This window comes from Panthera pardus, unplaced genomic scaffold (genome assembly GCF_024362965.1).
Source record: "Panthera pardus isolate Hobbes unplaced genomic scaffold, ASM2436296v1 HiC_scaffold_6, whole genome shotgun sequence".
Taxonomy (NCBI): domain Eukaryota; kingdom Metazoa; phylum Chordata; class Mammalia; order Carnivora; family Felidae; genus Panthera; species Panthera pardus.
Window position 1 is genome coordinate 2,481,565 of NW_026526991.1, and position 26,537 is coordinate 2,508,101.

The 26,537-nt window shown below is 40.1% G+C and overlaps 1 protein-coding gene across 1 annotated transcript in view; it reads right to left on the bottom strand.

Moving 5' to 3' along the window:
- Nucleotides 1-26,314, bottom strand: part of MRTFA (myocardin related transcription factor A) — a 213,294-nt gene extending 186,980 nt beyond the window's left edge. The window contains exons 1-2 of the mRNA XM_053895148.1: nt 26,225-26,314; nt 25,652-25,941 (exon numbers count right to left, since the gene is read on the bottom strand). Coding sequence (XP_053751123.1) covers nt 25,652-25,819 — 168 coding nt within the window. The 5' untranslated portion in view covers nt 25,820-25,941; nt 26,225-26,314. The remainder of the gene's footprint in view (nt 1-25,651; nt 25,942-26,224) is intronic.
- Between the last annotated feature and the right edge of the window lie 223 nt (nt 26,315-26,537).

Here is a 26,537-nt window from a genome sequence, read left to right on the forward strand (position 1 = left end):
GCCGAGATCAAGAGTCAGATGCTTAACTGAGCCACCCAAGGCACCCAAGCATTTTAATTTTTAAATAAGATGATTAGAGTAGGCCTCACGGAGAAAGTGACATAAAACCAAGATTTGACAGTGATGACAGAGTTACAGATACCCAGAGGAATAACATTCCACACAGAGGGAACAGCCAGTGCAAAGGCCCGAAGGCAGAAGCAGGACTGTCATGTTCAAGGAACAAGAGGGGCGCCTGGGTGGCTCAGTTGGTTAAGCGGCCGACTTCGGCTCAGGTCACGATCTCGCAGTCCGTGAGTTCAAGCCCCGCGTCGGGCTCTGTGCTGACAGCTCAGAGCCTGAAGCCTGTTTCAGATTCTGTGTCTCCCTCTCTCTGACCCTCCCCCGTTCATGCTCTGTCTCTCTCTGTCTCAAAAATAAATAAACGTAAAAAAAAAAATTTTTTTTAAAGAAAAAAAAAAGGAACAATAAGAAAGCTAATGTGGCTGCAGCAGAATGAACAAGGGGGATTCAGTAGGTAAGGGCAGAGAGGTTAACAGAAGACCAGATAAGAGAAGGCCTGATGGGTATTTACTCAAAAGTGAAATGGGGAGCCATTGAAGGGTTTCTGAACAGAGGAGCAACATGATCTCACATAGGTACCAAGAGAATGATTCAGGCTGCTGTGTTGAAAATAAAGGGAAGAGGGGCTCCTGTGTGGTTCAATCGATTGAGTGTCCAACTCTTGATCTCGACTCAGGTCATGGTCTCATGGTTCGTGAGTTTGAGCCCTGCATGGTGACACAGCAGAGATCGCCTGGGATTCTGTCTCTCCCTTTCTCCACCCCTCCTCTGCTCACATGTATGCACTCCTTCTCTCTCAAAATAAAGAGGAGAGGGGAACAGAGGGGAAGAGAGGGGTGGGGAAGAATCTGGGAGATCAGTTAGGAAATACCACAATAATCCGGGCAAGAGAACAGTGGTAGCAGGAGAGATGGTGAGAAGTTGTTGATTTGGATAGATTTTGAAGGTAAGTCCAGTAAAGTCTTCCTGGCAGACCGGATATGGAATATAAGAGAAATGTAAGGTCCAAAGTTTTGATCAGAACAACTAAAAGAGTAGAGTCACCATCAGATGAGACAGGGAAAGCTGCTGGTGGCAAAAAGTTTAGAGGAGGAAAATGAATCATTTTAGTTTTGTACATGCTGAGTTTGAGACAGTTTCCAACTTTCCAATAAACATACACGGTCAGCTTGATGAAATAATGGTTTTTAACATTTCTCTTCTACTATATTGTATTAGATAATAAGCCATAGGTTTGATTTGGTATAGATTCTACAGTTTTACAACAAATTAATTTCAGCAGTTACCACATACATGAAAAAAGAAATACTCATAGTTTGATGCTGATTAATTCCCAATGACTGACCACATCCTTCAAAGTTTGAAGATCCACTCCACCTCACAGTCATAGGTATGCGGTCAAATCTCAGTAAATGAGGAAGAATAAAAAAAGAGAATGAGTTCCTAGCATCTGTTATCAACATTGAATTCTTCATCCTGACAACACTGAGGATTCCAGTGATCCTAACATATCAACTTCAGTCTGACACAGTCCTCTTGTTCTAAACACAAATTTTTCTCTCCTTCTATTCCCTGAAAGTTCCCCAAAGAAGAGAATGGTTCAGAGTCTGAAAACAAGCACCATCTAGGAAGAAACACAATGCAGAGAGGAGTCTATATCAGAATAGCACTATTCCCATATTCTTCTGGTCAAGGCCACTGGAGAAATCACAAAATCATACCATCTCAAGCCTGGAAAGGGATCATCATGTGTCAACAAATATTTTCCAAGTGACCATGTGCTAGACACTAAGGATACACAGATAAGTATGACAAAATCCCTATTCAAGGCACTGTGTACTAAGTACTTTAATAAAGGAATTATCTACGGGTTGTGGAAATATAAAGGCAGAAATAAAAGAGTGGATTTTCAAAATAAATCGCCAAGAATTAACTTGGGATCACCATATCCACCATCTCCTACCAAAAGACTCATGTGGCAATTCAGGCTAAGGAGAAAGCAAGGTTGCAGTCCTAACAGGGCTGGGACTTACAGCCTCGTAGGATGAGAGTCTTGTTCTCTTACGTAGTTGGTTAAAGGAAATAGTTAAAGATACTTATGATCATTTCCATCCCTGCTTCATTTCTTTTCCACAAAAAACTGGGATCATGAGAAAACACTGTTCAAGTCCAACCATTCACTCAGTGCCAATCTTCAAATTTTACAAGATAGTACTTAATCCCTTAAAATATTTGCTGAAAGAAAAGAGAGCCTTCTCTTCCCTTCCCAAAGGAAATGTTATTTAACCTAGGCTATTTACAGAGGTCTAGGCCACAACTTTAACTTCTAGAATAAAACTAACCATAACCACTTCCAGTGCCATGTGACTTTTCCTCTGGCCCAAGTTCTAAACCCTCAACCTTCCAAGGCTTAGGAGTTTTTTTAGCTAAGTCTTCTGGCACCCTTACTTTTCATTTTACTGCTAATTGTGACTCTCAGGAATTCACACACAAAGAACTACAGGAATTTACTCTATTAATCTACAAACCATATTTCATTTTCATTTTCCAGACAAAATCTCAAAGGCCTGTAATGCACAATGTCAGAAAGCATCATCTGTCTTGATACATTTCCAAAGTTACCTCTGACATAGGAGTTTTTACTTATTAGTAACTGCTCTCTACCCAAATAGAAACAACCATGATAACATATTCTAGCAAACTGCTGCTATCTCAGCAATTACAATGGAGTATATGCTTTCAATAGTGAGTCAAGCCTTGGGAGTGGTTTAGCACATGGAAATTCACCAGCTGGCATCTACAATTAGATTCAAGGAGACAAATGGAATTTTTGTATCAGGTTTTTCCAAGAGTTAACCAGTTCTTAAATTGATTATACCCTTCTGAAGTATTTACAGATGAAATGATATCATGTCTGGGATTTGTTTTAAAATATTGAAGAGGAAGGGGGAGCAAGTTAAACAAGAATGGTCATGTCTTGTTAACTGTTGGAGCTGGGCGATAAGTACATGGTGGTGGTTCATTTTATTATTCTCTTTATTTTTTCTATGTGTTTGAAATTTTCCATAATAGACTTTTTTTTTTTTAACTTATGTCATGATACTGAACTTGGAAAACAACAAAGTAATTCTTGGGACCAATGAACCTCCATAATCTGGTATACATAGTAAAAATTGTTCTTTTTAAGAAATACCTCAATTTTTGGGTGCCTGGGTGGCTCAGTCGGTTAAGCGGCTGACTTTGGCTCAGGTCATGATCTCGCGGTCCGTGAGTCTGAGCCCCACGTCGGGCTCTGTGCTGACAGCTCAGAGCCTGGAGCCTGTTTCAGATTCTGTGTCTCCCTCTCTCTGACCCTCCCCCGTTCATGCTTTGTCTCTCTCTGTCTCAAAAATAAATAAACATTAAAAAATATATATATATAAAAAAAAAGAAATACCTCAAATTTAACTCTTATTTCTCACTGAACCAATATTTATTGAGCACAACTACCATGTGCCAGCACCAATCTGAGGGCTGAAGATATAATCATAAACTAAATTCTTTCTCCCCCAGAGAATCTAGGAGGGAGTCTACTGTTACAAAAGGCAAGCACATGGTGTCACAGACCAAACAACAGGGAGATCTAATCCAACCCTGGCCAATCAGGAAAAGCTTCCCAGGCACCATCTAAGTTGATTCTTAAAGATTCATCCCAAAAAGACAAATAATTTGGGGCACCTGGCTGGCTCAGTCAATGGAGCATACAACTCTTGATCTCAGGGTTGTGAGTTTGAACCCCCCAAAGGATGTAGAGATTACTTAAAAATTAAAAAAAAAAATCTTTAAAAAAATCATTTTTTTGCCCATGTTGACTTTTATCATTTTATAGACTGTCAGATCAACAAATAAATGCCTATTCCTTTATGAACTGAAGAATCTCTCTATAAAGCAGAAGTTATCAAATGACCATTAACTCAACAAATATTTATTAAATATCCACTATGTGTCAGCATGTGCTAGACAAAAAGGACAAAACACAGTCTCTACCATCATGGAGTTTATAATCTTGGAGCATAAGAAGACAAAAAAAAAAAAAAAAATAGAGAGAGAGAGAAAGAAAAAAGAGAAGAAAAAAAAAAAAAGCAAGCAAGCCATTAAGCAGAAAACTACAGCTGATCCTTGAACAAGAGCTTGAATTGCATGGTTCCCTTCATACACAGATTTTTTAAATACAGTACAGTATATTTTCTCTCCTTATGTTTTTCTTAGTAACATTTTCTTCTCTCTAGTTTATTGTATGAATACAGTAGTTAAAACATATAACATACAAAATATGTGTTGTCAGTAGTAAGGCTCTATGTTATCAGTAAGACTTCTGGTCCACAGGCTTTTAAGTCTGGAGGGGGGTCAAAAGTTATACATGGATTTTCAACTGTGCGGGGCTCAGTGCCCCTAACCTACCTGTTGTTCAAGGGGCAACAATAATTATAAATTACTCTGAGTTATAAAGGAAACAAAGGAAGTGTCTGCGGGTAGAAAATATCTATTTTTTAGATATGGTGGTAAGGAAAGTTGAAAGAACTAAAGTAAAACCAGCTGATGATAATGTAACTGACTGAAGGGGAAAGGGATACCAAAAAAGTGGTAAGAGCAGTATAGATAAAAGCATGCATTCAATGTAGGTTGTGGGAAGAAATCTGGATTTTATTCTGATTTTTTTTTAATGTTTACTTATGTTTGGGACAGACAGAGACAGAGTATGAGCAGGGGAGGGGCAGAGAGAGAGGGAGACACAGAATGTGAAGCAGGCTCCAGGATCCAGCTGTCAGCACAGAGCCTGACGAGGGGCTCAAACTCAGAACTCTGAGATCATGACCTGAGGCGATGTCGGACACTCAACTGACTGCGCCACCCAGGAGCCCTCGGATTTTATTCTAAATGCAACAGGAAACCACTGGAAGGGAGGGTTTTAGGCAGAGAAGTGATGTGATTCATTTTATGTTCTTAAGATCATTCCTGTTACTTTGGGGCGCCTGGGTGGCTCAGTCGGTTGAGCGGCCGACTTCGGCTCAGGTCGTGATCTCACAGTCCGTGAGTTCAAGCCCCGCGTCGGGCTCTGTGCTGACAGCTTGGAGCCTGGAGCCTGTTTCGGATTCTGTGTCTCCCTCTCTCTGACCCTCCCCCGTTCATGCTCTGTCTCTCTCTGTCTCAAAAATAAAATAAACGTTAAAAAAAATTAAAAAAAAAAAAGTCATTCCTGTTACTTTGGAGAGAATGGACTGAATGAAGAACTGTAGATGAGTAAAACCAAAACACCAAAATTCTGGCCAGTGGAAATCATCTCTGCAATTCCGTTACCAGTCTAAAATCTTTTAAATTGCCCTACTCAATCCAGGCTTCACCTACAGTTTGTGGGGTTTTTTTTAATGTTTATTTATTTTTGAGAGAGAGAGAGAGAGAGAGACAGCACAAGTGGGGAGGGGCAGAGAGACAGGAAGACACAGAATCCAAAGCAGGCTCCAGGTTCTGAGTTGCCCACACAGAGCCCGACGCGGGGCTTGAACTCACGGACCGTGAGATCATGACCTGAGCTGAAGTCGGGACGCTTAACCAACTAAGCCACCTAGGCACCCCAATTTGGGCTTTTGGGTGGGGGGGAAAGGGGGGGGGGGTTTTTTAATGCTTACGACCAATGGGTCCTAACTTCTGAGATCTCCGGGAAGCTGAAACAAGCCCAGCCTGGGGGTTAGCATTCTTCTCATTCTCTTATTGCCAAAGTCAGATTCATTTTCATTTACTCACCTCCTATTCCACACAATCAGCTTCTTGACTGAAAGGAAGGGAGTAGGGGACTTCCTTGAATGTTTCAGGCAAAAATAAGCTTTACCAAACATCTGATAAGGAATGCATATAATTGCATAACCTTTCTTCTCATTGCCAACTATGTTTCAGGTGGGGGGAACTCCACTATGAAAGCAATTCTAATCTTCTTGTTCAAATTTGCCAGATCTCAGAAAGCCACCTGAAGCAAATCCACTTAATTCTGCTTTAGAAAAAGTTTTCTCATTCCAAAGTCTGAACAAGAATACATTTCTAGGGGTGCCTCGGTGGATCAGTCGGTTAAGCGCCTGACTAACTTAAGTCGGTTAAGAGGCCGACTCTTGATTTTGGCTCAGCTCATGACCTCACAGTTCATGGGTTTGAGCCCCACGGCAGGCTTGGCACCGATGACGTGGAGCCTACTTGGGATTCTCTCTCCCTCTCTCTCCCTCCCCTTGCCCCCCCCCCCGCAAATAAATAAACTAAAATAAAAAGAATACATTTCAAATGGGATTTGTAAGTGATAAGGAAAGAAAAATAAATTCCATTGTCAATCCCCAGGGCATGTGGCTAAGCCATCTTAATAAAAACACTAACAAACTAAGTCATGCGCCAAGATATTTTACTCAGTTATTTAAAAGTCAGAATGGGGAGCGCCTGGGTGGCTCAGTCGATTAAGCATCCGACTTCAGCTCATTTCACGATCTCACAGTTCGTGAGTTCGAGCCCCGCGTCGGGCTCTGTGCTGACAGCTCAGAGCCTGGAGCCTGTTTCAGATTCTGTGTCTCCCTCTCTCTGACCCTCCCCCATTCATGCTCTGTCTCTCTCTGTCTCAAAAATAAATAAACGTTTAAAAAAAATTAAAATAAAATAAAATAAAAGTCAGAATGGAAGACGTGACAGTACCAACCTCTGTGGAATACCCATGAGATTTCAATTAATCTTGATTAACATCCCTGCAAGATAAGTACATCCCCATTTTTTAAAATTTATTTATTTTGAGAAAGAGAGAGAGCAAGCAAGTGAGCACATGAGCAGGGGAGGGGCATAAGGAGGGGGAAAGAAAGAGAATCACACCGTCAGCACCAAGCCCAATGTGGGGTTTGAACTCACAAGCCACAAGATCATGACCTGAGTCAAAATCCAAGAGTCGGACGCTTAACCAACTGAGCCACCCAGGTGCCCCAGTACATCCCAATTTTACTGAAGTGGACACAGTCCCAAAGAAGTTGGCACTAGCTCAAGGTCACCCAATGTTAAGTGGCTTCCAGTGGCCCATACACTTTCCATTAAAATAAATGTTTAAAGATCTAAATTACAGAAATTCTCTCACATGACCAGTGTACCAATAAATAAGTTTATACACACGTACATGCGTGCATGTGTTTCATTTGGATACCTAATCATCAACTGTAATATTTTTCAATGGGGAAAGTATTTAGGATTCCTACTTGGAGACAGACAACTGGAAAGCACCTCTGAAGAGATAAGGGAGTTTGTGGCAAGCTATCACAGTTATTTCTTTTTTTTTTTTTAAAGATTTTATTTTTACGTAATCTCTATACCCAACATGGGTCCCAAACTCACAACCCCGAGATCAAAAGCTGCATGCTCTACCAACTGAGCCAGCCAGGTGGCCCAGGTTATTTGCTTTTAATGAAACCAAAGGAGTTCCTCCTTAATGGCAGTATCTACCTTCTTAGGGCTGCAGTGACTGCACTGAGTCCCAACAAAAGCTATAGGGAGGGAAATTCATGCACAAGGACCATTCCCAACTCCAGGAAAGTCTGTAAGTGATTTAGGGTTGGTGACAATGAGCAACATGTATGTACAAAAACAACTATTCCGTCAACAAAAACAAAAGACAGGATATATGAAAGCACTGTTTTAGCTAACAGTGGCTAGCATAAAACAGATACTCAGTAAAAACTAGTTCCTTCTACTCTCTGCTCCAAGTTATTTGTATGCAAAATAATAATATGTGCTGGGTGGAGTGATAACATCTTACTTAGCTGGGCAAATTGGTGAAATGTTCTTTCTCTCAAACCCAGACAGACTGAGTTTGCCTATCTGGTCCGACATTTGCTAAGAACAAGGACACAACCAGCCACTTTTCAGAAGTCAAAAGTCTCAAGGATTATTTTATTTCCTCCGTCAATCAGCAGCACAGCAAATGGACAAAAAGCTATCTTCAAAGCAAGTCTCCCCATCCAAGTGAATACAACACAACTCAGCAAAACCACCAAACCAGCATTGCAATCTTCATTAAAATCTACATTCCTCCACTTCTATGACCACTGAGTGGTCATACACAACCTGGCATATAAAATCATTACTAAACGTCTTTGATTAAAGCAACTATTCTTTCACTAAAGCAACTTATTCTTCAACTATTTCAATAATTTAACTTTTGAAATGAAATGATCTTTTCTTTAAAAAAATTCTTTTCAGGAGCAACCGGCTGGCTCAGTCAGAAGAGCCTGTGACTATGTTGGGGTTGGGAGTTCAATCAACCACACATGGGGTGCAGAGATTAAAGTAAATAAAATTTTAAAAAAAGAAATTTTTAAAAATTTTTCTTTAAAAAAAATTCTTTTACATCAATTAAAAAATTGACTTTAAAAAAATTCTTTTAAGTCAATTCTATCATTTAGATGCTTCTGAGATTCAGACTCTGGGATTAACAAGCTACTGTAATTAACGATGAGATACTATTAAGTGGTAATGGTTGCTGGAGTGAATATAGTTACAACAGTAAGAATCAAATGAAAATTACAAAAGGGCCCTTAAGGGTCATCTAACTTAATGTTCTTATTTTACAGAGAAAAAAAAAAAAAAAACTCAGGCCAGAGAGGTTAGACAACTTGTTCTAATATTATTATATAACTTATAAGTAACAGAATGAGGATCTTTAAACCCCACGCCTCTCTCTAATAATATTAGCCACCACTTATCAGATAATTACAATGTGCCAGGTGCTGTACTAAGGGTTTTACATACCTGATCTCATTTAATCTCACCACAATCCTATGAGGAAGGCATTATCAAGGCTTTTACACAGGAAGAAATCAGAATCCAAACCCATGTCTATCTGATGCCAAGTCTTTGATTTTAACCATCACACTATATCCACATTCCATTCACTCATTCATTCATTCATTCATTCATTCATCAAAATACTCACTAAGGAAATATAACATATCAGGTACCATCTCAGCCTTAGGGATTCTAGTAATGAAAATGGACAAGGTCCCTGCCATTATGGAATTTATGGTAACGAGTAAAAATAATTTAATAAGCACTTCAGGCATGACTGATAATTGCTGTGGAAAAAAAAACAGTCATGTGATTAATAACTACAATGACAACACTATGCTACCAGTCACACATTAAATCACTAAACATGTAAAAGACTACCACCTCATATACAAAACAAAACAAACAAAAACCAGAAAATAACAAATGTTAGTAAGGATGTGGAGAAATAGGAACCTTTGTGCACTGCTGGTAGGAATGTAAAATAAAAGTAAATTTAATCCTGGGATAGTGGAAAATGACTAAAACAAGATTTTGAACCCACTAAAGATAACAGGTATTTGAAACAGTATATTCTCAACAGCAGATAAACTAGTGTCCTCCTTCTTTAATATGATATTAATTCTAACTTGGGCTTAAAAAGGAACAGTTCTAATCACAGAAATCTGTCAGTGATGGTAATAGATATTTCCAAATTAAAACAAACCACCAAGATTACACACATATGCAATTCCAATACCCACTTTTTTTCTGATTCCTACATTCCTGTTAAGTTTCTCTCAGTCAGTCCCTCTGGCATCTCAGCACAAAGACCTGACGACTGTGCGGGCAAAGGCAGTTCATTAAGTTCTCTTACTGGATTCAGACTGCTTCTGTGGGAACTGCCTCCTCTCAAGTTTCTGGGCTATTATCAGATAGAACCAACTCTCAATCTCCCTGGCTTCCTTTTCAGGGGAATGTGCCAAGAAAAAAATGGAGGAGAAAAGACCTGGGCCCACAGTTACCTAAAGTACTGTACCTTCATCCATCAGGGACTCTGTACTGCGTGTTATTCAGCTTCGTGCTAGAATTTACCAATAATCTTATTTATTTCCTAAACCCACTTGGTACAGATCTTACATAAGACACATGGAGAAGAAAATAATATCAATTAAGTGCAGCTACTACCCCCAATGAACGATATTAGCAGGAAGAAAAGGTCTTAATGAAAAAAAAAGAAATGTGACATTGAAAAAAGAAAAATTGGAAGAGTGCACTATAGGGAGAGGGAAGTCTGAAAACAAGTTTGAGGCTGGATGACTCACTGTATTAATCAAGGAGAGTTGTTTTGTAAAGGAGTTAAGCCTGAGGCTAACTTTAAAAATGGGCAAGGACAGGGGCTCAGGCAGCCTCAGTAGGAAGAGCAGGCAATTCTTGATATTGGGGCTGTGAGCTTGAGCCCCACATTGGGTGTAGAGATTACTTAAATAAATAAATAAATGTAACAAAAAAATTCCAACCACCATTAAAAAAAAAAAAAAAAAAAAATGGGCAAGGACCCAGTTTGGGGAATTAGGAGGAAGGCGGCTGTTCAGAGAATTCAGGGCAGCCTGATCAAAGTCAAGAAGGTAACAATTATCAGTACAGAATGATGACCAGGGCTTTTTAAAGTTCTGATTGAAAAAATCATGTAATAATTCTGCTTGGTGACCTATAAAAGTGTACATAATCCAGTTTGATGAAGACAGCATACAACTATAGACTAACCACAAGACCAAGAAGCAATTTGGTTCTAGCAACCAATTAAAGTTAGGCCACTCATCCTTCATAGACTCTAATCAGAAAGGAAGAAATCAGCCATTTCTATAGCTATACCAGAATGATATTCTGAAATGTTTTGCTTCCTCTCATTTGAGAAGTTATAATGAACAGAGTCTATTATTAAGCCTATGCTATTTTCCACAGAAAGCAGTGTAAATGAACTAGACAAAGAAATAGTAGCTAAAACAGATTCTAAGTAAGAAGAGCTTATCTAGCCTTTGTTTTTTAAATTGAATGTTAATTTCACACATATAATCAACAGACATTTGTGTAATTCTTCACAGTTAGCAATTACTTTATTTAGGCAGGATTTTATATACGGTAGATACTCAGCAACTATTTGAATGAATGAATAACCTCATTTATACTCAAGGTACTACTGCCAGGAGAAGCCAAACAAATTAACTCTGTAAAATGACTGAAGCTGCAGGAGAGTGAAGAATGAAGTATTTTCTTGCAATGGTGATGCAAGAAGGCACATTAGTCATCCACCTGCTCATTCAACAGAAATTTGAAGACCATTACGGACCAGGCATTTTTGTAGCGTGCACATGTGTGGGGGTATAGATCAGCTGTTAGATACTGGCTGACCGCAACCAAATTTGGCCTACAAACACCTTTTTAGTCCACAGAGCACTGACCACACAGTATTTTTTTTTTAAATCAACTTTGAGGTATAATTTACTTACAATAAAATGCACCCATTTTAAGTGTACAGTTCCAATGAGTTCAATTAATTCTAACAAATGCACATTCTCATGTAATCACCACTTCCAATCAAGAAAACACTCCCATCATGCCTCATGCCCTTTTGCAGTCTTCCTCCTCCCCCTCCACCCCAGCCACAAACAACCACTGATCTAACTTCTATTACTATAAGTTAGTTTTGCCTATTCTAGAACTTCAATATAAATGAAACCATAGAGGCGAGTGGGTGGCTTGGTTGGTTGAGTGTCCATATCGTGATTTCAGCTCAGGTCATGATCCCAGGGTCCTGGGATTGAGTCACATGTCGGGCTGAGCATGGAGCCTGTTTAAGATTCATTCTCTCTCTACCCAACCCCCCCCCCCCCCGCCCCTCTCCCCAGCTTGCATGCTCTAAAATGAATGATTGAATGAAAAAAAGAATGAATAAAACCATAAAGTAAGTTCTCCTTTGTTTCTTACTTCTTTCAACAGAGTTTTCAAGATTCATTCACACTGCTGCATGTATCTATAATTCACTGTTTATCCACGGTTTGTTTACCTATTCACCTGTTGATAGTATTTGAGTGGTTTCCAATTTTTGGCCATTATAAATGAAAGTGCTATGAACGTTCACGTGGTCTTTCTGGGAAGATATATTTTCATTTCTCTTAGATAATAAATACCAAGGTGCAGGACAAGGTTGCATGATAAGTATGTATTTAACTTTAAAGAAACTGACCATTTGTTTTCAAAAGTGCGGTATGTCACACTCCCACCACCAACATACACGAATTCCAGTTGTTTCACATCCTCACCAATACTTGGACTTTTCCATATTTTTTAATTTTATATATTCTACTGGGCACGAAATGGTATGTGATATAGTTTTAATTTGTATTTCCCTGGTGACTAATGTTGAAAATCTTTTCTTATGCTTTTGGACATTCAAATACGTTTTTGTCTTCGAAGTGTCTATTCAAAGCTTTTGTTCATTTTTAATTGGGCCATTTGTCATATTATTTTTAAAGCTTTTCATATATTCTAAATATGAGTCCTTTGATAAATCTATAGATATCTACACATATATGAAATTACATATACACACATGTATATGTATATAGAGTGCGTGTGTGTGTATATAAATATTTCCTCCCAGTCTGGCTTACCTTTTCATTTTCTTACAGTATCTTCTAAAGAACAGAAGGTTTTCCTTTTGATAGATCTGATTTATCATTTTTTTCTTCCATGGTTAGTGTTTTTGTTTCCTAAAAAATCTTTGCCTATCCCAAGGTCATAAATATTTTCTTATAATTTTTTCTAGAAATTTTACAGTTTTGTATGTTTAGCTCTATGAGCCCTTTCAAATTAATTTTTTCTGTACAGTGTGAGTTAGGTATTGACATTCATTTCTTTAAACACAAATATCCCAATTGTTCCAACAACATTTGTTGAAGACTACTCTTCCCTCTACTGAATTACATTTAACCCTTTGTTAAAAAATCAATTGATGATACATCTATTTCAGCATTCCCTATTGTGCTCCAATGATCCATATTTGTGTTTTTACACTAATACCACACAGTCTTGATTACTCTAGCTTTACGTTTTCTTGAAATCGGGTAATTTCATTCCTCCAAGTTTGTTCTTCCACCTCTAAATTATTTTAGCTATTCTAGGGGCACCTGGCTGGCTCAGTTGGAAGAGCATACAACTCCTGACCTCGGGGTTGTGACTTCGAGCTCCATGTTGGATATAGAGCTAACCTAAATAAACAAAACTCTAAATTATTTTGGCTATTTCAGATCCTTTACATTTCCATGTTAAAAAAAAAAAAAAAAAAAAATATATATATATATATATATATATATATATATATATATATATATATATATATATTTTACATTTCCGTGTAAATTTTACATCCAGCATGTCAATTTCTACAAAAAAGGAAAATAAGGACTGCCCTCAATTAAGGAGCAAGGTGGCTTTCTTGTATGTGGAGGTCTCTCTGATAAGGAGACATCTGAGTAAAGATCTGAAAAAAGTGAGGAAGTAAATCATGTGAAGATTTTGGGAAAGAGTATATACCAGGTGGAGAAAACAACAAGCACAAAGACCTGGTATGACCCAGGAACAGCAAAGAATCCAGTGGGATTGCAGCAGAGTAAGCAATGGGGACCATGGAAGATCATGAAACTGACTCTGGAAAGCAGATCATAAGATCTATAATCTATGTGGAGAGCAGATCACAAGAAAGCAGAGCAGAAATGGGGATTCAGATCAAAGGAAGCTACTACAGCAATAATCCAGGCAAGAAATAATAATGATTATGTGGTGGTCAGTTGTATGGGTCAACTTGATTAGGCCACAGTCACCAGTTATTCAAACACTAAGTGTTGCTGTGAAGCTATTTTGTAGATGTGATTAATATTCATAATCAGTTGCCTTTAAGTAAAGCAGATTGTTCTAGATAATCTAGGTAGGCCTGATTCAATCAGTTCAAAAGCCTTAAGAACAGGGGCACATGAGTGGTTTGGTCAGTTAAGCGTCCCGACTTTGGCTCAAGTTATGATCTCACAGCTCATGAATTGAAGCCCCAAGTCGGGCTCTTTGCTGACCGTTTGTAGCCTGCTTGGAATTCCCTCTCTCCCTCTCTCTCTTTCTGCCCCTCCCCTGCTCACACTCTCTCTCAAAAATAAACATTTAAAAAAATAAAATAAAAAGCTTTAAAAGCAGAACTGACATTTCCCAGAAAAAGAAATTCTACCTGTGGATAACAACTTCAGCTCAAGAGAGCCTAGCCTATGGATATCATACTTATACTTAGCTAGCCCCTGCATCATATAAGGAATAAATCCTTACAATAAATCTCTTTATGTATATCTCCTGATTTTATTTCTCTGGTTGAACCCTGATAGAGATTTTGGCATCTAGAAGTAGAGTGTTCAGTGTAAATACTTAGAAATGTGGAAGTGGCTCTGAATCTACATCAAACTAAAAAGCTTCTGCCACAACAAAGGAAACCATCAACAAAATGAAAAGACAACCTATAGAATGGTGGAAAATGTTTGCAAATCATGCAGCTGATAAGGGGCTAATATCAAAAATATATTTTTAAAAAACTCATACAACTCAATAGCAAAAAAAACAGTCTAATTAAAAAATAGGCAGAGGATCTGAACATTTTTCCAGAGAAGACAGAAAGATGCTCAACATCACTCATCATCAGGGAAATGCAAATCAAAACCACAATATCACCTCACACCTGCTAGAATGGCTATTATCAAAAAGATAAGAAATAACAAGTGTTGGGGAGGATCTGAAGAAAAGGGAACCCTTATGCACTGTTGGTAGGAATGTAAATTTGTGCAACCATGATGGAAAATGGTATGGAAGGTCCTCAAAAAATTAAAAATAGCACACCTGGGGTGCTTGGGTAGCTCAGTTAGTTGGGCAGCCAACTCATGATTTCGGCTCAGCTCATGATCTTGCTGTTCGAGAGTTCAAGCCCTGCGTCAAACTCTGTGCTGACAGTACAGAGCCTGCTTGGGATTCTCTCTCTCTCCCTCTCTCTGCCACTCCCCTACTCACACACGCAAGCACATGCAAGCACACTCTCTCCCTTCCTCTCTCTCTCAAAAAGTAAATAAATGGACTTAAAAAAAAAAAAACTGCACTACTATATGATCTAGTAATTCCACTTCTTGGTATTTATCCAAAGAAAACAAAAACACTAATTCGAAAAGATGTATGCACCCCCATGTTCACTGCATCATTATTTACAACAGCCAGAGATGAAAACTACCTAAGTATCCACTGAGGAATGAATGCATAAAGAAAATGTGGTATATATAAATATTATTCAGCCATAAAAAAGAATGAAATCTTGCCATTTGCAACAACATGAATGGACTTCAAGGGCATTACACTAAGTGAAATAAGAGAAAAGAGAAATATATGATCTCACTTATACGTGAAATTAAAAAAAAAAAAAAAACTGAGCTCACAGACACAGACAAGATTAGTGGTTACCACAGGTTCGGGCGGGGGAGTGCTAAGAAATGGGCGAAGGGGGTCTAAAGGTACAAATTTCCAGTTATAAAATAAGTAAGTCATGGGGCACCTGGGTGACGCAGTCAGTTAAGCGCCCGATTTCGGCTCAGGTCATGATCTCAAGGTTTGTGAGTTGGAGCCCCCTGTCAGGCTCTGTGCTGACAGCTCAGAGCCTGGAGCCTGCTTTGGATTCTGTGTCTCCCTCTCTCTCTGTCCCTCCCCTGCTCGCGCTCTCTCTCTCAAAAATAAATAAACATTAACAAATTAAAAAAAAAAAAAAAAAGAAAAAGAAAACTCCTAGAGCTGAGCCATGAGCCCAAAAGCCAAAGCCACAGGCCCAGAGCAGGAATCTCAAGCCACATAGGATTACTCCCAGGCTTTGAAAACTAATGACATTTTCCCTGCCGGATCTTAAAATTGCTTGGGACCAGTGACACACCTATTCCCTGCATTTTCTCCTTTTTGGAATAGGAATGTCTATGTCTGTCCCATCACCGTATTTTGAGAACATATAACTTGTTTTCTTGTTTCACAGGGCCACAGATGGAAAGGGATTTTGCCCCAAGATGGATCATACCCAGAGTCTCACCTATACCTAATCTAGAGGATTTATATGATGAGATTTTGTACTTTTTTTTTTTTTTTAATTTTTTTTAATGTTTATTTATTTTTGAGACAGAGAAACAGAGCATGAATGGGGGAGAGGCAGAGAGAGAGGGAGACACAGAATCCAAAGCAGGCTCCAGGCTCTGAGCTGTCAGCGCAGAGCCTGACGCGGGGTTAGAACCCATGGACCATGAGATCATGACCTGAGCCGAAGTCGGACGCTCAACCGACTGAGCCACCCAGGTGCCCCGAGATTTTGTACTTTTAAGCTAATGTTATGTAGATGAGATCTTAACTTGAGTTGATGTTGCAATGGGTTAAGACTGTTGGGAATGTTGGAATGGGATGAATGTACTTTGCATGCGGGACAGATGTGAATCTCTGGGAGCCAAAGAACAGACTGGTAGACTGAAAAATGGCACCCTAACGATACCCACATTTTCGGGGCACCTGGGTGGCTCAGTTGGTTAAGCGTCCAACTCTTGATTTCGGCTCAGGTCATGATCTCATGTTTCAAGAGATGGAGCCCCACAGTGGGCTCTGCGTGGACAGCGAGAAACCTGCTTGGGATTCACTCTCTCCCTCTCTCTCTCTGCCCCTCCTCCACTCCCCGACTCTCAAAATAAAAAAATAAATGAACTTAAAAAAAAAAGATACCCACATTTTCTACATCCTAGACCCTGGAACTTGTGATTATTACCTTAAAAGGCCAATAATAACAATAATAATAATAAAGGTGGGGGAATCTTTGCAGATGTGATTAAGGATCTTGAGATGGGGAGATTATCCTGGATTATCTGAGTGAGCCCTAAACGCAATCACATGTCTTTATAAAAGGGAGGCAGAGAGATTTGACAGAGAGGTGAAAGAGATGTGCACAGAGATCTGAAGATGCTGCCGTTGAAGACTGAAGTGATCCTGCCACAAACCAAGCAATGCCAGCAGCCACCTGAAACCAGAAGAGGCAAGGAACTTACTCTCCCCCGAAGCTTCCAAAAGGAGTGCAGCCCTGCTGCTGACACCGTGATTTTGACCCAGTGAAACTGACTTCACACATCTGGCCTTCAGGACTATAAGAGAATAAATATAGGCTGTTTTAAGTCACCAAGTCGGTGGTAATTTGTTACAGTAGCTAGCCACAGGAACCTAAACTAATCAGTTGGGTTGGACAAGGATAATTATGACGGAGGTGGTGAGAAATGATCAGATACAGATATATTTACAAAAGAGAGCTAACAGGATTCGCTGATGGACTGGATATGAAGTGGGAAAGAAAGAGAAGATGACATCAAGGTTCTTACCTGAATTACTATAAGAATTTCTAGAGCAAGGATCCTCAAACTTAACCTGCATGAGTCTCTACTTCTTCTAGTCACTTCTTTGTTTTGTTTTGAAAAAGTGTAGTAGGTTTTCCTACTGTTTGGAGATAGTAGTGATGAGTTTGGAGTTGAATGCACCTGTTTTCAATTCTGGCTCTACTGTTCACTGGCTGTGCGATCTTGGGCAAGGGAATTAATCTTTCCAAATCTCTAGTACATTTTACTAAGTACGTTTTACTAAGCTGAGGACAACCCACTGGTTCATCAACATACAAGCCAGGGGTGGCCTCGCCAAAAACTGTTTTGGTAGAATCTGGGGCTGGACATCAGATTAGAAAAGGTTAGAAATCCCAGAGTACTATGATTTTAAAATATTACAACTTACTTTGAATATTGTTATGCTCTCTTTCTGGCCGTTATTCATCTGTTCATTGCCTTCCCCTTTACCTAGCTCCAGTCATTAATGGACCAAGAATCAAGTAAAAAGCTGAGTAATTCTCAAGTGTAAGTTCAGGACACTGTCATTTAAGACAAGGAAGGACAGGGTAAGGAGAAGGGGTGAGTCACTTTCATTCATTCAACAAGTATTTATTGAGCATCTATTATATGCCACGCCAAGCACTACACTGAATGCTGGGAAAATAGCAATGAAGAGACACACATGGCCCCTGTCCTCACAAAGCTTATGAGAAGAAAAACATAAACAATTACACAATTATTTTGCTGCAATTGTAGCTACTGCTACAAAAGAAAACTTCTGGGTGTTAGGAAAATTAACACGCATAGAATGCCTACTATGTGCTAAATGCTTTACATGTAACTTATTTACCTCTCACAGCCATCCTATGAGGAAATAGAGATTTGGAAAGATTAATTCCCTTGCCCAAGATCGCACAGCCAGTGAACAGTAGAGCCAGAATTGAAAACAGGTGCATTCAACTCCAGACTCATCACTACTATCTCCAAACAGTAGGAAAACCTACTACACTTTTTCAAAACAAAACAAAGAAGTGACTAGAAGAAGTAGAGACTCATGCAGGTTAAGTTTTGAGGATCCTTGCTCTAGAAAGAGCTTTCTAAGTTCATGTGATGAAGGTGAATTTTGGAAGGTATTCAAAAATCCCTTAACACTCTCCAAATAGAACAAAAGGTTACACTATAATTAACTCAGTTTTATTTAGGCACCCAACAGGTTATTAAACATGTTGAAAATAAAATGTCATGAATACCTTATCCAAATTGTACAGGTCATGCCCAGTTTTATACAAATTGTTTCTGCAGGCTCACCTTCAGAATCAGCTTTCAGGTAAAAGTGAAAGGGGGAAAAAAACAAAATTAAAATGAAATGAAATGAAATGAAATGAAATGAAATGAAATGAAATAAAATAAAACACGATCATGCTACAGAGTGACTGCTTTAGGAAAGGACTAAATAGCTGTTTCACTCAATGTATACAAAGATTCATGACAGATATTACACAAATGAGCAATAACCACCCCATGATGTTCTACTGCGTAAAGGAAAGCTTCAAATTTATTTAATTTCAAATTAAATCACTAACCTATGATCTCACTGTATTCTTGGTGGCTCCCTATTCCCATCATTCCAGGACTCCCAGATCCTCCCTTGCAAAAAAACAAAAAAATCTAAACAGAAAAGAAATATCAACAAGAATGTGAAATGATCCACTGAATCTACAAAATATAGAATTTAAAATAGCACCACATCTTTGCCTCCCATGCCCCCTTAGGGCATTAACCTGGAATATTAGAATTAAAGAGTGAAAGGCTTCTGAATGAAAGCTTTAGTTCAACTGATTTTCCATAAAAAGTGATTATCACATGTATCAGAGATATAAAAGAACATTGTCCTTACCCTTCATTTCTAAATTGTTTTGAAAGCCAAGATAACATATACAAGGCAAATTTTAAAAGACTACTTTAGAGGCACCTGGGTGGCTCGGTCAGTTGGTCAGTTGAGCAGCCAACTCTTGATTTCAGCTCAGGTCATGATCTCATGGTCGTGAGATCAAGCCCCCACCTCACGATAGTGAGATCAAGCCCCACGTCAAGCTTCGAACTACATGTGGAGCCTGCTTAAGATTCTCTCTCTCTCTCTCTCTCTCTCTCTCTCTCTCTCTCTCTCTCTCTCTCTCTGCCACTCTGCCTAGCTCACCTGCTCTCTCTCAAAAAAAAAAAAAAATAAAATAAAAATAAAAATAAAAAGACTACTTTAAAGACATCCATCCCATAGAGGCACCTGACTGGCTCAGTTGGTAGAGCATGCAACTCTTTATCTTGGGGTTGTGAGTTCGAGCCCCACAATGGGCAAAGAATTTACTTAATAAAATAAATATATAAAAATAATCTTACCCCCAAAATACATCCATAATGTAACAAAATATAAAGTCAACAATAAAGCCAGTTTCACCATGAAACCAATAACACCACTCTCATACCAAAATGCAACATGGTGTGTTCTAAAATATGAGGAGAGGACAACTTTCCAAGTTCCTGTAAATTTTGTGGTAGTGGAAATATGTACAGATTAACCACGATTAAGGGACTTTGGCATCACTTATGCCATTTACAGTTACAAAGATAACTGAAACACTGACAAAATATGTTTAAAATTTGGACACTATAGTATGCCCTTATTTAGTATTTATTGAGCAATTTAGGATGTGAAATCACTAGTATAGCTTTCTATTTCAGGAATGGCAACAAGATACATATAAGGAATACTGCAAAGAATACTTTGAATGCTACAACACCTTGATTGCTACCATAAAGAATTCTCAGTATACTAACATTTTCACAAACTATGCAAGTGAACAGGAACAGACATTTACTACAGGCAAAGTTAGTCATTTCATACACATTATCGTAGGGAGTTAGCACTTTTAATTCAAAGACAGAACTGGGGGGACGCCTGGCTGGCTCAGCCAGTACAGCATGTGACTCTTGATCTCAGGGTCGAGAGTTCAAGCCTCACACTGGGCGTGGAGCCTACTTTAAAAAAAAAAAAAAAAAAAAAAAAAAAAAAAAAGATCTTGGTTCAAACCCTGATTGCTCTCTTCCTAAATTAGTGAATCTCTCCAAGCTTCTCTTTCTTCATCTACAAAATGGTGCTACTACTTACTTTACAGAGCTGGTGTGAGAATTAATGAGGTAGCACAACAATGATGCCACTATGACTCCGTAATCCTTATTAACAACCTCATGTTGTAAGAATCATGAACCCCATTTTACAGATGAAAAAACTAGTCACAAGAAAGTTAAGTAGTAAGCCTATGGTTACAAAGCTGATAACTGTCAGTACCCAGCTCTGTTCATGCCCTTAAACTTGACACGTTACTTCACTAGTTATTTTACTCTCTGATACTCTGATACTTTAAATTTTGATACCAGAACAAAAGGTTTTCAAAAAAATCAAAATCCCTCATAATTCCCAGTTACAATTTTAGAGGTCAAAGACCTGTAAGTAGCCCACCTATAAGAGGATACATCCCAGATTTCAAACTGAGCTTTCCAAATTACTTGTAACTAACACTCACTTAAGGAATGATTTCTAAAAGCATATGAATGAAAGTGACTAGGGAAGCAAATGAACCAGATACACCACAAAACTAAAAATATGGTATCTGAAGAAAGGAAATTTTCACAATGCTCAGTCTTGCAAAGATTCTGCAGATCTTCTGTTACGACTATGTGAGCCGGCCTTAAACACGGGGTGAAGAACTGGCCCAGGCTCAGCCACGAGATTCTTGTGGAACCTCAAACCACTTAATTTCTCAGTGCCTCTGTTCAACTAAACAATGAGAGTTGGACTGGAGTCTCTGAACCGCAGAACTAAAGGCCACTTAGGCAATTAGCTCCACCCAAGGCACCCTGGCAGATCACCCAATTCCTGCTTTAGCACCTACAGAGACACGGAGTTCGATGAGCTCCCCTCTTCGAAGAAGTGATACAGTATTAAGAATCTCTGCAGGTTCTTCTGCGACCCAGTCACAAAAGTGCTCACTCTGCTATTATTATGGGTCCTGGTTCCACTTCTAAGCTCTTTTTAAGCGTATGCACCTCTAAGTACTGCTTCTGACTAAACCCACTCTGCAGATAGAAGGCCCAGTAATTCAAAGACCGATAACGAGAATACAAGTTACCCCTAACAGGCAAACTGTGCACCTCCTGAGGTGCCTCCAGAGGTACTGTTGTAACTGTGTGTAACTCTAATTGTGAAATAAAAACTGTGTAAACATAAGTACTTGAACTGGAAAATCTGACGCTGAGCAGCAATGACTGACATTTCAATGCTTCTATCTGAACATTCACATCATTCTACACTCATTCATCTCTGACTCCAACCTCATTCATCCATGGTCAGTTCTAGGCTACTGCCTAAAATTAACGATGATGATGATGATGGTGGTGCATGGAAAGCTGTGCCAAGGACTTGGCACATGTTTAACTTGTTTAATCTTTATAGTAGCCATATAAAGCAGCCACCATCATCATCCCCATTTTATAGTTAGAGAGTTACTAAGAAGACTTCGTGAGAGTACTACAGTCACACACCCAAGGTCACACAACCAGCAAGTGGTAGAGGCAGGATTGCAACCCAGGAAGTCTGGCTCCAGCATCTATGCCACGAGACTGTGCTCTCTGTCTATGCTTGTCTATCAATCTGACAAGTTACTGTTCTCCTCAATATCAGAAAAATTACTCCACCCTCAACTTACACACAGAGATTAAGTGTTTGTCCTTAGTGTCGGCCTAGACTCCTTACATTTCATATGGCCCTAATTCAGTGCCCACTTCCACCTACTGGCCTGCCACGTTGAAGGCACACAGTGAGCAGCACCCAATTAATATTTCTGAAAATCTGGTACAAGAATTAAATCTTTCCCTCGTCTGAATCCTTGCCTCCCCTCCCCCAGCACTTTGTACCTTCTTCCAACACTTTTTCTGTTCTGTGAGGTAGCCAGCCTCCAAGATGGCCCCTAAAGATCTTTACCTCCTGGTATTCATGCCCATGTGTAATCCCTTCCCACAATGTGTGACCAAAAGAAAACGGGAGAAATGACAGTATGTGACTTCTAAAGCTAGGTCATAAAAGACAGTGCAATTAAAAAAATAAAAAGTAAAATAAAAAATAAATAAATAAAAGACAGTGCAGCTTGGTGCCCTGATTGCTTGCTCTGGGGGAAGCCAGATGCCATGCCATGAGGGCATTCAAGTAGCTCTGTGGAGAGGCCCACAGGGAGAAGAACTGAGATCTCCCACCAACAGCCTACACCAACTTGTCAGCAATCTGAGTAGCCACCTTAGAAGAGGACCCACCAGCTTCAGTCAAGCCTTCAGATGACTATAACCCCAGACGACCTATTAATGCAATCTCCTGAAAAGACCCTGAGCCTGAACCACTCCCCAAGCTGCTCCCAAATTCCTGACTCAAAGAAACTATGAGAAAGAACGTTTATTGTTAAACACTAACTTTGGGGGTAAGACATTACACAATAGATACCTAACATACCTAGTCTCTAAAACTATAATTTCCTTAAGAGCAGACACTGTTTCCCTGATTCTCAAAACTCATTAAGGCCGTAGAAATAAACAGTACCTATGGGGTGCTGGGGTGGCCCAGTCAGTTTAGTGTCCGACGCTTGATTTTCAGCTCAGGTCATGATCCCAGGGTCATGGGATCAAGCCCATGTCCGGCTCCATGCTGAACATGGAGTCTGCTTAACATTCTATCCCTCCCTCTACACCTCTCCCTAGAGAGAGCGGTGCGCTCTCTCTAAAAACAAAAAAATAAAGAAATAAACACTGCCTATATTTGAATTGTGTCAGTGGGTCATTCCCTTTGTTCAATGTTCCTTTTCTTCCAAAGTATAACCGTTTATAAACTACCTATATGTCTATACCACTTCATCTGTAATCTATCAATGTCCTCCCTCTTCTTTCAAAGACCTTCTGAAATATAACCTCCTGACCAAAGTTTTTTCTCAACAGATGAAAATGTTCCTATGTCAATTTTAACTATCAACCCTAGCATTTACATAAACACACTATAAATATATATTTGTCTACATTCATCTTTTATTCAACAAATATTAACTGAGCATCTACTATGTCCCAAGAATTGCTCCTGAAGCTGAGAATAAAAGATACAAATTGCCTTTGTGGAGCTTATAGTCAATAGTAGTCTCTCTAAATATAACAATCTATGTTAATATGACTTCAAACTTCTAATTTCCCCTTTCATAAAAATTATTCAAAACTATTTTACCTTTGTCTATTTAATTGGCCACTCATCTGCACATCCTTTTCTTTATACACTTAAATATGTAAGCTACAGTCTCAAGAAAAGTCCATACCTGGTTAACAGCTTTGTTAAGTGCCCCATACAGAATCTGTAGGTCATGTCTTCCACTGAATGTTTCCATGAACCACACTTTTTAGCAAATGTCATCACACTTATAAACATAAAATAACTACCATTTGATAGCTTTTGTTAAACAAGTTTTAGAAACTTTAAATCAAATAAGAACATTTATTTTGCAGAAAGTAACTTGTAATTGATGCAGTAAAATATATAGCTGGAACTTTCTCATCTCACTTATATTTATCTCTACAGAGTGTGAAAAGGGAAAGAGCATACATACTTTTAAGAAAGAAATTCAAGTCCAGGCTCTGTCACTAACCGTGTAACCTCAGACAAATTATTTAACTAACTGAGCCTCAGTTTTCCTATCTTAAAGTGGAGGTAAAATCTACTTCATAGGGTTGCTGTGAGAAGTGAGTGATAACATTAGAAGCCTAGCATTATTAATGCCTATTACATAGTGAGCATAAAGAAATGTCGCTTTCCTTCCCCTTCCCTATGGCTTATACTAGGCTATAGCAGTCAGAAGATTCATCAGGAAATCTTTCCAAGCTCAGCTACTTGGAATGATCTTCCTCTCCTTCATCTGGTGAGTTGAGATTCAGCCCAAATGCCATCTTCTCTTTGAGGTCCAAAAGAGAAGCTCTCTTGACCCTCCTGTACAGTCTGGAGTTTATTTCAATGTGTTACGACTGTCACTTTCTGCCTCTCACACTAGACTGTGAGCTCCTATGACCAGGGACCATATCTCACTTATCTCGATTATGTTGGCTTTTAGAAAAACACCTGGCCCGTTACAGACAAGGAACAAGTTTACTGAATGAGTGAATGAATGAATGAATGAATGAATGAAGTCATTACTTAAGTAGTACCCAAAATTAGTACTGAGTGATTCCAAACTTTCTGGTTTTGCCCTTTATGGGCTGGGATGCTGTTTCATACTTCTTTTAAATGCCTTCCTCATAGCACTCAGCAGAGTACTTAAGGATGTGGAAAGTCTGCAGTAAATACTTTTGGATTACGGGATACATATTACTCTTCCATCTCATGATTTTACTCTAAATAAAAAACCTATCCAAAGAGATGTGACTTTTGGAAGCCTTTCTAAACAGGGTCTCTTAACCATTACTGGCAAAGACGTGAAGCAGTGCTAGAACGGACTATAGTCAGTGTTTTTTTGCACGTGTTTTTGAAAAAAGCAATAATGGTTTGCCTCTAGTTTAGTTTCACTAAGAAACTATCGTAAAGCCCTTTGATTCACTATGAAAAATGGAAACGACGTTAGGCAAAACTTCATTAAATCACTTTCAGCCAAGGGTTCCCCACCCTGTAGTCATGGGGCTCTGTGCCAGCTGGCTGTACCACCTCACTCCTGGGAGGCGGCTGCTTTTCAACAGTAAAACGGCTTAAGTGAAATCTGGAGTTTTGGGGGTCCTCTAACCTAAAACACGTGAATTTAGCTTTTTATTGAAAATAACGATTATGTTACAGGCTCTAACATCAGGTAGAAAAGATCCTGAAAAGATCTCAAAAGCTGGCAACCTGCACACTTCGGACTTCTCATGGATTTTAAAGTATGTAAAAACACATGAAGCTGGATGTAATTTCATTATTACATTTAAGTGACATCTTTCACGTTCCTGTATACACATACCTCATGCCAAATACAGCTGGTAAATAGTCAAGTGTCTGCCAAACTGCCTTTTCGTTATGCTCTATAATAGCAAGAAAAAAGATAAATCCTGACAAAGCCAAGCTGGGCTGGTGCTTCAACACAAACTGATCCACCAGTCGTTCTCAATTTACAACGACCCCAGGTAATAGGTATTACGCCCCTTTTCCTAATGAGGAAACTGAAGCCCGAGATTACACAGCTAGGAAACGGCAGGTTTGAGAATCTGACCTGAAAGCGCCAGCGCCAGCCCCAGCCACGACAGAGTATCAATGCGTTCTTCCGGCACCGGCCAGGGTGGGAGGTGTAATCAAAGCGTCCTGCCAGACACTTTCTTAGAGGGTAAAGTTCTTGGCCGTCAAGTTTCAAATCCACCAGGGCCCTTACACCTGGCGGCATTCAGGTTGCTGACACAGGCATCAACAAATCCAGGTAAGCCTCCCTGGCCTGGGAATCCTGGGGCTGCACATGGATCCTGAGGGTCTGCACAGATCCCGGGGAAAGCGTGCGACAGAGGGTCCCTGCAGTCAAAACACACCCGGGGTGCAGCAGGTGCCGGACCCCCGGACCCCCGACCCGCGCTGCCCGGCCAGGCGGTTCACAGGTGCACGGCCCCGCCCCGCCCGCCTTGGCTAGACGACCCTGGCCCGGAGGGGAGAGGCGAGGGGACCAGCGGCGGGTTGGGGGCCGGGCTGCGAGGCCCGCCCAGGCCAACCCCGAGGGCGCGCGGCGGGGTCGCCAGGAGAAAGGATGCTCGGGGCGGGGCTGGTGGGGGAGGGGTCCCCTGCCCGGACTCTCACTCACCGCCTCGCGCTCCTCCCAGCCCGGGCTCGGCGGCGGTCCCCCTCCGGCTCCCACCGCGCTCTTCCCCTCCCGAGGCTCAGCGTCTAGCCAGGGCGCACGGAGCTGGGGAGAAGTCTGCGCGAGCGGAGGGCTGTGGCGAGCGGAGCGGAAGGGGTGAGGAGGAGGGAACGGTCGCTCTCGCAGCCGCCTCGGACACCACAGACACGGCCGCCGCCGGCTCTTCTCAGCCACGGAAGCTGCGGGCCCTCCCACCACACCCGTCTCCCGCCTCCCACACTGCCTGCTGGAAAAGTGACAGCTGTGCTGGCCAATC